The sequence below is a fragment of the Leopardus geoffroyi genome, chromosome D2 (genome assembly GCF_018350155.1).
Source record: "Leopardus geoffroyi isolate Oge1 chromosome D2, O.geoffroyi_Oge1_pat1.0, whole genome shotgun sequence".
In the NCBI taxonomy this organism is placed as follows: Eukaryota; Metazoa; Chordata; class Mammalia; order Carnivora; family Felidae; genus Leopardus; species Leopardus geoffroyi.
The window spans coordinates 50,534,792-50,547,389 of record NC_059334.1 but is presented as its reverse complement, the minus strand read 5'-3'; the positions used below and the strand labels follow the sequence as shown (position 1 = coordinate 50,547,389).

Genomic DNA, 12,598 nt, shown 5'->3' with positions numbered 1-12,598 from the left:
GCTACAGAGTGTTTATCACGTGTGTTAGAAAGATCGCTCTTGGTTAAGTGAGCTATTGAAGTAAAGTAAGGAAATGCGGGTGTCCATTTGCTTCATCTAAACAGGTGATGAAAGTGGTGCCTGGGTGGCTCAGTCGGTTAAGTGTCCGATTTCAGCTCAGTTCATGATCTCACAGTTCGTGAGTTTGAGCCCCGCATCAGGCTCTGTGCTGACAGCTTGGAGCCTGGAGCCTGCTTCAGATTCTGTGTCTCAGTCTCTCTCTGGCCCTTCCCTACTCAAGCTCTGTCTCTCTGTCTCTCTCTCAAAAATAAACATTAAGGGGCGCCTGGGTGGCGCAGTCGGTTAAGCGTCCGACTTCAGCCAGGTCACGATCTCGCGGTCCGTGAGTTCGAGCCCCGCGTCGGGCTCTGGGCTGATGGCTCAGAGCCTGGAGCCTGCTTCCGATTCTGTGTCTCCCTCTCTCTCTGCCCCTCCCCCGTTCATGCTCTGTTCTCTCTGTCTCAAAAATGAATAAAACATTAAAAAAAAAAAATTAAAAAAAAAATAAAATAAACATTAAATAAAAATTTAAACAGGTAATGAAATACTGATAATTTAACAAGAAAAAGAAGGCTATGTATGTATAGGATTCTCCTGGGTTGTGTAGCAATAAGAAGGGTAAAAATGAGGTGTGGGCTTCAGAGTGCACAGTGCATGTGGTAATGCTAGAGTGTCACTTGCTGGCCCTATTCACAGAGGATTTATTTGGATGTTCTTTTTCCAGAAGAGCTCTATGGTGACTTTGAAGACCTGGAAACAGGGGATGTACACAAGGGAAAACCAGACCCAGATACTCAGGTATGACTTTGCCGTGGCTGGCTGTGAATTATGGTCCTTGATCTGTGGTCATTATGTTCTGAGAGAGGCCCATATTAAGAAATGTATATCTTGGGGCGCCTGGGTGGCGCAGTCGGTTAAGCGTCCGACTTCAGCCAGGTCACGATCTCGCGGTCCATGAGTTTGAGCCCCGCGTCAGGCTCTGGGCTGATGGCTCAGAGCCTGGAGCCTGTTTCCGATTCTGTGTCTCCCTCTCTCTCTGCCCCTCCCCCGTTCATGCTCTGTCTCTCTCTGTCCCAAAAAAATAAATAAAAAAACGTTGAAAAAAAAAAAAAAAAAAAAAAGAAATGTATATCTTGGGGCGCCTGGGTGGCTCAGTCGGTTAAGTGTCCGACTTCAGCTCAGGTTGCGATCTCATGGTCCGTGAGTTCGAGCCCCTCATCGGGCTCTGGGCTGATGGCTCAGAGCCTGGAGCCTGTTTCCGATTCTGTGTCTCTCTCTCTCTGCCCCTCCCCCGTTCATGCTCTGTCTCTCTCTGTCTCAAAAATAAATAAACGTTAAAAAAAAATTATCATTAAAAAGAAATGCACATCTTACTTACTATCTGTGTAGATTACAGAGTGGATGGATTCCTTCCTAAAAATGTGGAGGTTGTGAATAGATCAAAGTTGTTAGTTATTCTTAATCTTTTGGGTGACACCTACTACCTCTTGTTATCATTATAATTCTTCAGTCATAGAAGTTTATCTCCCAAGTCACTGTCTCTCTCTCTCTACCATTCCTTTTGCCATCATTCTCTTCTTCTTAAATTTAAGTACCATTTAAAATAATTAAATCCCTATTCTCCCCAATATTTCTTTAGAACAATTTCTGGGGAGCATCTGGGTGGGAATACTTGTTATTTTTATTTATATTTGGCATTCCAGCCAGATTAAGGAGTGACAGTTTATTGTGCTGCAGATGCCTAAATGCCTCTTGTAGCAGTACATGTTTTTTAGAGCCAAAGTCTGTGTTTTGTTTTGTTTTGTTTTTTTGTTTTGTTTCATGATGATCACAACCAAGATTTTTGCAGCTCGGATAGAACTTTAAAAATCTGGGGCGCCTGAAGGGCTCAGTTGGTTAAGCATCTGACTCTTGATTTCAGCCAAGGTCATGATCTCATGGTTCGTGCTGGCTATGTGCTAACTGTGGAGCCTGCTTGGGACCCACTCTCTCCCTCTGTCTCTGCCTCTCCTGCTTGTTCTCTCTCTCTCTCTCTCTCTCTCTCTCAAAAGAAATAAAATAAACATGGGGCGCCTGGGTGGCGCAGTCGGTTAAGCGTCCGACTTCAGCCAGGTCACGATCTCGCGGTCCGTGAGTTTGAGCCCCGCGTCGGGCTCTGGGCTGATGGCTCGGAGCCTGGAGCCTGTTTCCGATTCTGTGTCTCCCTCTCTCTCTGCCCCTCCCCCGTTCATGCTCTGTCTCTCTCTGTCCCAAAAATAAATAAACGTTGAAAAAAAAAAAAAGAAATAAAATAAACATAAAAAAAAAAGAACTTTAAAAATCTGCTTTAATGTTTAAAGAAAAGATCTCCACAAACTTTTACAACTGTTTCTCTTATGGAAATTTAAGATTGAAGATGTAGAAGAAGTTAAGGAAGAAATTGACCCCAATGCAGAGGAAAGTGCCAAGAAAAAGCATTTGGATAAAAAGAGAAAATTGAAGGAGATGTTTGATGCAGAATATGATGAAGGAGAAAGCACATATTTTGATGATCTTAAAGGAGAAATGCATAAACAAGCACAGGTAAGAAAACTTGGTTCTTATCAGCTTCATTTCAAGGCTATAGTACAGTATTGTGAATATGTAATTTTGTTTAGGTCTCTACTCCCTGACCTGCTTCTGCACCTCCTGTTTGGACTCTTGGGTCAAGCTGCAGATGAGTGTTTATTCATGTGATCATCTGATAGTTTCTTCAGTCAGAAATGGACCAGAAAGATACCAGTGTCTATTTTGTACCAAGCATTGAGGTAGCAAAAATGGCTAAGATAGGCTGCAACTGTTGAGGATCTCACAGTGTAGTGATTTATTTATTTAAATACAAGCATTGCTGTAGCATTCTGATTACTGCTCCCTGGAACCATAATTAAATAATTTGAATGGGCAGGTGATTCTTGCACATACCAGTCTTATGCATGTACCAATGCTCTCCAGGGAAGCTTTTCTAAATACTCACCTTGGGCAGAGTTCACAGGATATTTCAAGTGTCAGGTCAGATGTGGAGATAAAGGGAGCATGTAGAATGCTGAAAAGGAGATAATCTGGCCCTCCTACCTGCTATGCTAAACAGATTGAGCTGATGAACTCACTCTGAAGGACACACAAAGATGTGTGTGCAGGTGATGGCGAGTGTTTGAATTGCGCTTTGACAAGGGTGGGGGGTACCAAGAATGCCTTTAAGCTAGAATATACCCTAATACATCTTATACAGGTTAAATAATGTGATTTGTAAAAATGTGGTCAGCAGGTTTTGCCCAACCTAGGCCTTCATCTATTCAAGTACCTCCTGGTTAGCCATTAATGTGTAGGTTCCAAGTCTGTACTGACCTTTGATAGAAGTAACTAAGACATGTAAAGCTAGTTCTGAAGTCTTTGCTTCAATTCATTTATTACTTAAAATCACCTAGAATCTTGTAGGCCGTTGTAAAGGACTTTGAATTTTTTATGCTGAGTGAAATGGGGATCAATGGGGGTTTTGAACAGAGAAGAGATATGTGTGACCTGCTTACCTTTGAAAGCATTGCTGTGGCAAGAGTTCAGTAAGATTAAAGATTAAGGTGACTCACACCGTGGGGTGGGGCGGTATGTGGCATGGAGGAAAAAGAGAGTCAAATTCTGGGTATACTTTTGAAAGGTGGATTAAAGGTAGATTGAGTGTGGGGTGTGTGAGAGGAAACAAGGATGACTTACTGGAAGTCGAGTTGTCAGTAAGATAGGAAAGCCTCTAGTTGGTGCAGGTTTGTCCAGGAAGGTGAAGTTTAGAGCTGTTTGGTTTGAGATCTGTCCCAGACAAGTGGAGCATCAAGTAGTCAGTGAGGAGCTCTGGAAAGAGGTTGGGGCCAGGGACTCAGATGTACAGCCCTCAGCATCTAGATGCTACTTAAAGCCATACAATGGATGGGATGACCTGAGGAGTGAGCATGGAGACAGGAGAGAGGACGGGGACTGACAGTGGCTGCTCCATTGTAAGAGTCCAGCTGGAGAGGAGGAAGCAGCAGTGGGATTGAGCAGCGCTCAGGAGATAGAAGACATCTAAGAGAACATGAGGTATGCTAGAAACCGCTGTGGAAAGAGGGATACGTTATCTTAAATCCTGCTGATGTGTTAACTGTGATGAAGACAGGATTGACAACTGGGTTGGGAATGTGGAGGCCTTACATGATTTTGGTAAGCATTGTTATGGAGTGTGGGTTAAAGATCAGTTTGGGGAGGATTCAAAAGAATGGGAGCAGAGGCTGGAGGCCATGACTGTAGAAAAATTTTGGGCCATTTTACTTCAGAGAGAAGCACAGAAATGGGGCAATAGTTGGAGAAAGAGTCAAAAGAAGGTGTTAAGACAGGAGAAATAACAGGCAAGACCTGTTGGAATAAAAGTGAATGATAGCTAGTATTGCAAGTGAAGTTTGGCATTGAATAGAGGCACGGATAAATAAGCTATAACGGCTGCCCAGTAGAACTTTCTGTGATAATGGAAATGTATATCTGTGCTGTCTTGCATTGTAGCCACGAGCCACGTGTTGATACTGATCACTTGCAATGACTGGGGGACTGAATTTAAAATTTTTAATTTCAATTAATTGCAGTAATATAATAAGTTATAGATATAATGATAACAAGCTATAATAAAAGGCTGAATGGGGGTGTAAACCCTGGTAGAGGAGTTGACTGTGGAAGTTCTTTTAGACTACTTAGATCCTGAGTGAATTAAGAAACAGCAGCTGAGAGTGAGAATGAGGGAGGAGATACTGGATATTCAAAGAAAGGAAAAGTGTGAAACAATTGTTTGCAGAGTAAGAAAAGAAAGAAGTTAAGAGTGTTCGCTGACCAGCATGAAGGGCTGCTTTCAGAGTTTTTGCGTTTGCTGTGCTTGGAGTAGCAAAGAAGAAAACAAACCGTAAAGATAAGAGTGCATGTTATTTTTAATAAGGAAAAGTGTAAATGATTCTGTCCATGTTCCTCTATTGAGAAATTGCTTGTCTTAAAAATGTTAACCTTACATTTATTAAGGTAACAGCTATGTGTTTTTTTTTATTGTCCCCCCCCCCCCCCCCCCATATATAGCTTAATCGAGCAGAATTTGAAGATCAAGATGATGAAGCCAGAGTTCAATATGAGGGTTTTCGACCTGGGATGTATGTTCGAATTGAGATAGAAAATGTCCCCTGTGAATTTGTGCTTAACTTCGACCCCCATTACCCAATGATTTTGGGTGGTTTGGGCAATAGCGAAGGCAATGTCGGATATGTACAGGTAGGTACCCTTTGCTTGACAATTGGGGTTCTTTGGATGTACTTCCACCAATAATCTTATTGAAATTGAAATCTCTTCTCCCCTCAGATGCGTCTGAAGAAACATCGTTGGTATAAGAAAATCCTCAAGTCCCGAGATCCAATCATTTTCTCTGTGGGGTGGAGGAGGTTTCAGACCATTCCACTCTATTACATCGAAGACCACAATGGGAGACAGAGGCTTCTAAAGTACACTCCACAGCACATGCATTGTGGAGCAACTTTTTGGGGTAATACACTACTAGAATAACTTGCTTGTAGATTGATTTAAACTGTTTACTCGTTATTGTTATAGTTTTGCTTTTCTCCATTAAGTCTCAATTCATAAGATTTTTCTTTCTCTTTTTTTTGGATTGGAGTACATATTTAAAGTAGAATCCAAAATTTGTGATTCACTGTATTTCTTTTTTTTTTTTTTTTTCTATTTTCTTTAAGGTCCTATTACTCCACAGGGAACTGGGTTCTTGGCAGTACAGTCTGTTAGTGGCATAATGGTAAATATCTTGAATGTTTTATTTTCCAGATTATGTTTGAGGAATATATCTTAAATATGGAATATGTACATGAAACTTTAAGTTGCAAGTGACATGTTTTTAGTATTTATAGTAAGCTTCTCTTTGCTTTTAGTTTTCCTGTGTCTTTTTAAGTAAGGTGTGGGAATGGAGAAGGGAGAGGTAGAAGAATTATAATGGTACTGATAACATTTTATATTTGTATGCATTTTTTGGACTTATTTTTCTAAAAATATTTAAGTGGTGCTCACCATGTACTAAGCATTGTACTCGGCTCTAGGGATATACCGGATGCCAGGTAGACATAAGACTACCCCTTGGTACTGCTTGTTTAGCAGAGTATGTTCACATAGTCTTCGTTTGATCAATCAGAGCAGGTTTTATTGGCCCAGTTTGACATAAAAATTGAACAATGAGCAGATGGAATCTGCCTTGGTGGTCTAAAATTTAATTTCTTAAACATTGTAACCAGGTTTTCATATTGCTTTCCATTCTGAATCAGTCATTGTTGTGAAATTACGTGATTATGAAATCACCCTGTGGAGAATATTCAAGACATCATCATTAGTTTGGCTTATTACATGTATTATAGTTTCACATTGTTTTTGCTAAAATAATTGCTTTGCATGTTCACATATTCTTTCTTGTTCTTAGTTGATTGTAAGTGAAATGCACTATGGTAATTTATTGCATCATAGAATTGTAGTTTTTCTCCTTGATGTTACTCCTGTATTCAAATTTTGGGGGTTCTTCCCAGCCTGATTTCCGGATAGCTGCCACAGGAGTTGTCCTTGATCTGGATAAATCCATAAAAATTGTGAAGAAATTAAAGCTAACTGGTTTTCCATATAAAATTTTCAAGAATACATCATTCATTAAGGTCCGTATATCTGTATATTCACGTTTATGAATGTATATTTTGTGAAAGAAGGAATGAAATACTTCTAAAATACAGTCTGATGCATTCAAAAGAGTATTGAAATCTTTTATAAACTTGGTCTTTGATACTGGCTTACTTCTTTATATTGGTTTCTGTGTTACTTAAGTATGCTCAGAAAAGTTTAAGATCAAGTTAACAGAGATATTTACTAATTGAGGCTATTCCTTATTCCATGTGAGACTGTGACAGAGCTAATAGTGAAAATATATAATCTCATTCACTGGGTTTTGTTTCCTGTCCTTTTGTTTTGTGTTAAGAAAAGGGGAAAATCATAGGTTTGTTAAATAGCTCGGTAGAAAAATAGACCAAGTATTTTGTAAAATACTTGTTGGCCAGGGGTACAGAGAAACGGACGCTCTGTTCTGCAGTGTAACGTGGGAGGGTGGTTTGAGTGGCATTTATTGAAAATTTTATTAGTAGGGTGTTTCCATTAAAAATGCAGTGTTAAGATCATAAAATATTCTTTATATAAAGTAATAATATCACCAGCATTTATCCAACACTCATTATTTCCTGAGCACGTGCACCTAAGTCATAGGATATGAGCTGCAGTCCAGCCCTGTGAGATGACAGCAGAGGCTATATAGGGCTGTTCAGTCTAGTACATATCTTTTTGATCTTTTCTTCTACAGAGATATCAGTGATGAGCATGCTAATGACCTACAGTAGAATCTTAATATTATTTTGGGGAAAATGAAATAGAGTTGTATTCCTTTTGACGTAGTAGTTCACTCGTAGTGGGGAAAATACATTTTGATTATTTTATCACCATTAAATGAGTTGTTTTTTTAACCAAGGATTTATTTATAAACTAGGAAGTAACGTATCTGATTTTGTGTTATGTGGGTTTTTTTTTTTTTCTTATACCTGTAGGGAATGTTTAATTCTGCTTTGGAAGTGGCCAAATTTGAAGGTGCTGTGATTCGAACTGTCAGTGGCATAAGGGGACAGATCAAGAAAGCACTTCGGGCTCCAGAAGGAGCTTTCCGGGCCAGCTTTGAGGATAAGTTGTTGATGAGTGGTAAATATAATCGTGGTGTAATCATAACAGCATGTTACCGTTCACTGTTGATTTCTAGCCGGTGTGGATTCAAGGCTGTAGTTTAGGTTTTAGAAAATTGGAATCAGCTCCAGCTCTCCCCAGTTGGAGCATCTTAGGCGGTGTACTAAGTCATGCTGTGTGTGGAGCCATGTGATTCAGACCCAGTAAGAGTTTTGTGATATTTAAAATTTTACTTGGTGAAGTCTCTCTTCAAATACCATGCAACTAACTAGAGAAGTTTGGGGTGAATGTTCATTTGTTTGACAGGATCGTTACGAATTTTCTTTTGAAAATGTTAAAGTAAATTACCTCTCTTTCCAGATATTGTCTTCATGAGGACTTGGTATCCCGTCTCCATTCCAGCCTTCTATAACCCAGTGACTTCTTTGTTGAAACCAGTTGGTGAGAAAGACACCTGGTCAGGAATGCGGACCACCGGTCAACTCCGGCTTGCCCATGGTGTCCGACTAAAGCCCAACAAGGATTCTTTGTATAAGGTATGGTCAAACATGTGCTCTGTAGATGGGGGTCATCCAGATGCTTTGTACATAATGTTTTTGAATGTTTTGAATTTTCAAGTAGGAAATCTAATGTTAAATTTGAATGAACATGTTGTATATTCATAGAGTATTTTGGCAAGAATGCAGGAAAGTGGTAATAGTTTTCGTGGGTTGGAAAGGAGACAGACTTTTCACTGTATACTCTTTTGAACTGTTTTTTTCCTGCCATATACATGTATTACTTTTAAAAACACTAATGTGCTAATTGTTATTGAAGCAATGTGGGTGGGTTTTTTTGAAAGTTTTAATAAACTTTGTAGTGAAGTGTTAACATGCATACAGAAAACTACACAGATCATAAGCATACAGCTCATGAATTTTAACACACCCAAAATTGCTGTCACCTGGATCAAGCAATAGAATTACCAGCACAACAAAAGCCTCCCTTATGACTGCTAGTCAATACCCCATCTCCACCTCAAAGATAGCCACTATCTTGACTCCTGACAGGTAAATTATTTCTGCCTGTTTTTTGAGTTTTATAAAATACAGCATAAACTATTTTGCCTGTTTTCTTTCATTCGGTTTTATGAGACTCATTCGTGTTCTTTGTATAGCAGGCATTCATTTGTTACTGTCAAGTAGAATTGTATTATGTGACAATGTCAGTTTTATCCATTGATGGACATTATTTCCATTTTTGGGCCATTATAAATGCTACCCTGAATACTTATGTGTGACTTGTTTGATATACATATGCGCACATTTCTTTTACATAGACCCCCAGGTTAGGATTGCCAGGTATAGGGTATGCATGTGTTCAGCTTCACTGGATGATGCTTGTAGTATTCTGGAGCCATACCAGGTTAGATTCCCACCACCAATAGTTGCCAGTAGTTGGCGTCATCACTATTTTTTTTATTTTAAGTTCTCAGTGCCTGTCAAAATCCCATTTCATTTGGATTTTGGTCTTGGAGAACTTTTATTATTTTCTTCACACGTTAATGCATTTGAAAAGATTTATTTTAATGCTGGGTATTTAATTGTTTTGTAATAAGAGAGTAGTTCAGGATATCAGTCTGCCATTCTGCCAGAAACAGAAGTTTCCCAGTCATTACTTTTTTAAAGAAATAGTTAATAATACAGTTTTGAATTATGTTATGTGAATTTCTGTTAAAATGTATTACAGGATGTGGTACCTGTTGTCTAGCTTATGATGCTTAGTCTTTTTTTCAGAATGTGACTTCTCCAAGTTCCTTCATTCTAAGCATTTTAGGTTCCTAAATAGAGGAATTTTGAATATTATCATGGATGATGTCTTTCATAGTAAATTTAAAGACGCGGCAGAAATATTCTCTATATAGTTGATGTTGGCCTTGGTAAAGACCTAGGGCAAGACTTTCAACTGATTAGTATTTTTGAGGCAGCTAAGAATTTTGATCATCTCAATTTAAGCAGAGAAATTAGACTCCTGTAAAAATTGAATGCAGAGGGTGTTTGGCCTTTATCTGTCATTTTAATCTCCTTTTTCTCAGCTGGCTTTCCATTAGAAACAGAATAAAGTTAAACTTTTTAATGGCAGTCAGGGATGGGGACACTTCAGCTGCTGCTGATTGGCGGAAGAACTATGACCTTAAATTCACAGAGGTTGACTGAAGATGAACAGCTAGATTATTCTTCTTCAGATTCAAGAAACTACCTCAGTGCCCCCAATATAAGGCGTGGGTTTTCCATTAAAAGAAACTTTGGATCTGTTCATCTGCTCTGTTGAGATCCCCATAGTTCATACCATAGACATGGACACAGTTGTTTTTTTGGAAGAACTATAAATATATTCTATGTATTTCTCTGTTTTGCAACAGAGAAATATACATCCATTGAGGCAATCCATATTTGATAGACAATTGAATCCTCATTTCTTTTTTTTTTTAATTTTTTTTTTTAATTTTTTTTTTTCAACGTTTATTTATTTTTGGGACAGAGAGAGACAGAGCATGAACGGGGGAGGGGCAGAGAGAGAGGGAGACACAGAATCGGAAGCAGGCTCCAGGCTCTGAGCCATCAGCCCAGAGCCTGACGCGGGGCTCGAACTCACGGACCGCGAGATCGTGACCTGGCTGAAGTCGGACGCTTAACCGACTGCGCCACCCAGGCGCCCCTGAATCCTCATTTCTGATGATCAGCAGGCTCTGGTGTTACTGATCATATGGAAAAGTCAATTCACTGAGAAGATTTTAGGCAAGTTTTAAATGCATATAGAGCATCATTCAAATACATCACTGTCTTTATTTTTCTTTTCAGCCAATCATGAGGCAAAAGAAACATTTTAATTCACTGCACATTCCAAAAGCCTTGCAGAAGGCCCTGCCATTTAAGAACAAGCCCAAGACCCAAGCAAAGGCAGGCAAGATACCGAAGGACAGGCGGAGACCAGCCGTCATACGGGAACCTCATGAAAGGAAGGTACTGTCGATAATGGCTTCCTGCATCTTGCATTTAGATGTGAAAATAGCACTTTCAAGTAGCACATGTGGTGCTTCTACTGCATTCTCATTTTTCATTGGGAAAGGGTAAGGGTCAGACTTACTCAAGGCACTAGCACCAAAATTTAGAGGAGAGGCCAGAGTCCATTTCCCTTTTGTTTAGTCATGCTGTGTCTTACACATTTTAATGGGGAGTAATGGAAGCATCCAGCTGGCAAATCACTGTATCGTAGTTGTCCATAGTATCCAGAGTGATTAACAAAGGTGGTTTTGTGGTGAAAGCCGTTATTTAAGTATTTTGCTCTAGATACGCTCCTATTTCTGCTTCCATGCAAATTATGATGTCCTAGTTCAGGGTAAATTTTTCCTAGGTTAATGTTCATTTGGATCATGGATTGCTTCTAGTTTTGATACATCAGCTGAGGTGTTTAGGCCCCTGGAAACTTCGAAGGAAAGCATGATGTAAGAGTATTCTGATGCTCATGGGTTTTGTCCTTGTCAGATCCTTGCACTGCTGGATGCTCTAAGTACGGTGCACAGTCAGAAGATGAAGAAGGCCAAGGAACAACGGCATTTGCACAATAAAGAACACTTCAAGGTGAAGCAGAAGGAGGAAGAAGAGAAACTGAAGCGACAGAAGGACCTCAGGAAGAAGCTCTTCCGAATTCAGGGTCAAAAAGAAAGGAGAAATCAGAAGTCCAGCCTGAAGGGGTCTGGGGAGCCATCAAAATGAGCTTTAAACAGATAGTCTTTGCATCTGCAGAGGTGGATGGTTTCAAATACTACAGTACCTGTAAATGACAGCAGGGCACTGGAGCCCAAGGAAGACCCCTTTGTTGGATATGTTGGCCAGACCGTGCCTTTGAGAAGAGAAATGGAGACTCAGCTGATAGGACGCCCATTCATTCTCAGAGCCTAGGTTGTGTCAAGATTTAAAGCAATATTATTTATGGTTTTGTAGATTCCTTCACATTCCTCTTACCTTAGTTTTCATTTTTTGTGCTACAAAAATATTACTAAAATACTTAATTTTGGCTTAATAGTTTTCATCAGGGATGAATGCTTGATGATTGTGGATAAATTGCTGATTCTGCCATCCTCATGATGCGTCCTCCAAAGGGGAAAAAATATTAACTTGAAAACTCAGCTTTCAAATGTTAGAAAGGAGTGTGTGGTTCAGTGCACAGCTGTTTCCCAGAGGCCATGTGATGGGTAATAGCGCAACAGGCTGACCTGACTGCACATAGAAGAATCCAGCTGCTTCTATTAATTTATGTCACCATATATGAGGCTAGTTTTGATCTGTTAAAACAAATTAATAAAAAAAATATTTTAAAATTTTCTCAGCTTTCATTTCTTACGTGGTAAAAATTGATAGATACAACCCACTTGAAGAAAAACTCTTTGAAGTCCTTCAGTCATTTTTAAGAGTGTAATAAGGATCTGGAGATCCAAGCCCTAAACTACTCCCTTCTGAGGTGACCACCTGTGCTGCTCACTATGGTGTATCCAGAACCGAATGCTATTGGTGCCAGGCATCTTACAGGAGTACAATAAGTGCAGGGATGAATTAATTAAATTCCTGCTCTATCACTAAATGTGCTTCGATTTTTCCATAACTGCCAATACGCTGTGGCCTGGCAGCAAAGCATATAGGGGGACAGAAGGGGGGCTGCCGCCGAGCTTTCTGCCTCCTCCCTTTGCCTTGTGGAGCACACTTTACCTGCCCGAGACCCAAGGTGGCTTGCCAGTCTCAGG

The 12,598-nt window shown here is 39.8% G+C and overlaps 1 protein-coding gene across 5 annotated transcripts in view; it reads left to right on the top strand.

The window, feature by feature from the left end:
- Window positions 1-12,181, top strand: part of BMS1 (BMS1 ribosome biogenesis factor) — a 63,576-nt gene extending 51,395 nt beyond the window's left edge. For 4 of the 5 annotated variants that reach the window (XM_045438160.1, XM_045438158.1, XM_045438161.1 and 1 more), the window contains exons 14-23: window positions 764-837; window positions 2,428-2,601; window positions 5,137-5,325; window positions 5,413-5,593; window positions 5,799-5,857; window positions 6,633-6,755; window positions 7,689-7,836; window positions 8,179-8,354; window positions 10,659-10,820; window positions 11,343-12,181. In XM_045438160.1, the coding sequence (XP_045294116.1) occupies window positions 764-837; window positions 2,428-2,601; window positions 5,137-5,325; window positions 5,413-5,593; window positions 5,799-5,857; window positions 6,633-6,755; window positions 7,689-7,836; window positions 8,179-8,354; window positions 10,659-10,820; window positions 11,343-11,573 (1,517 nt within the window). In that variant the 3' untranslated portion in view covers window positions 11,574-12,181. The remainder of the gene's footprint in view (window positions 1-763; window positions 838-2,427; window positions 2,602-5,136; window positions 5,326-5,412; window positions 5,594-5,798; window positions 5,858-6,632; window positions 6,756-7,688; window positions 7,837-8,178; window positions 8,355-10,658; window positions 10,821-11,342) is intronic. The other variant, XM_045438162.1, reaches the window with a different exon arrangement.
- The last annotated feature ends 417 nt before the right edge of the window (window positions 12,182-12,598 follow it).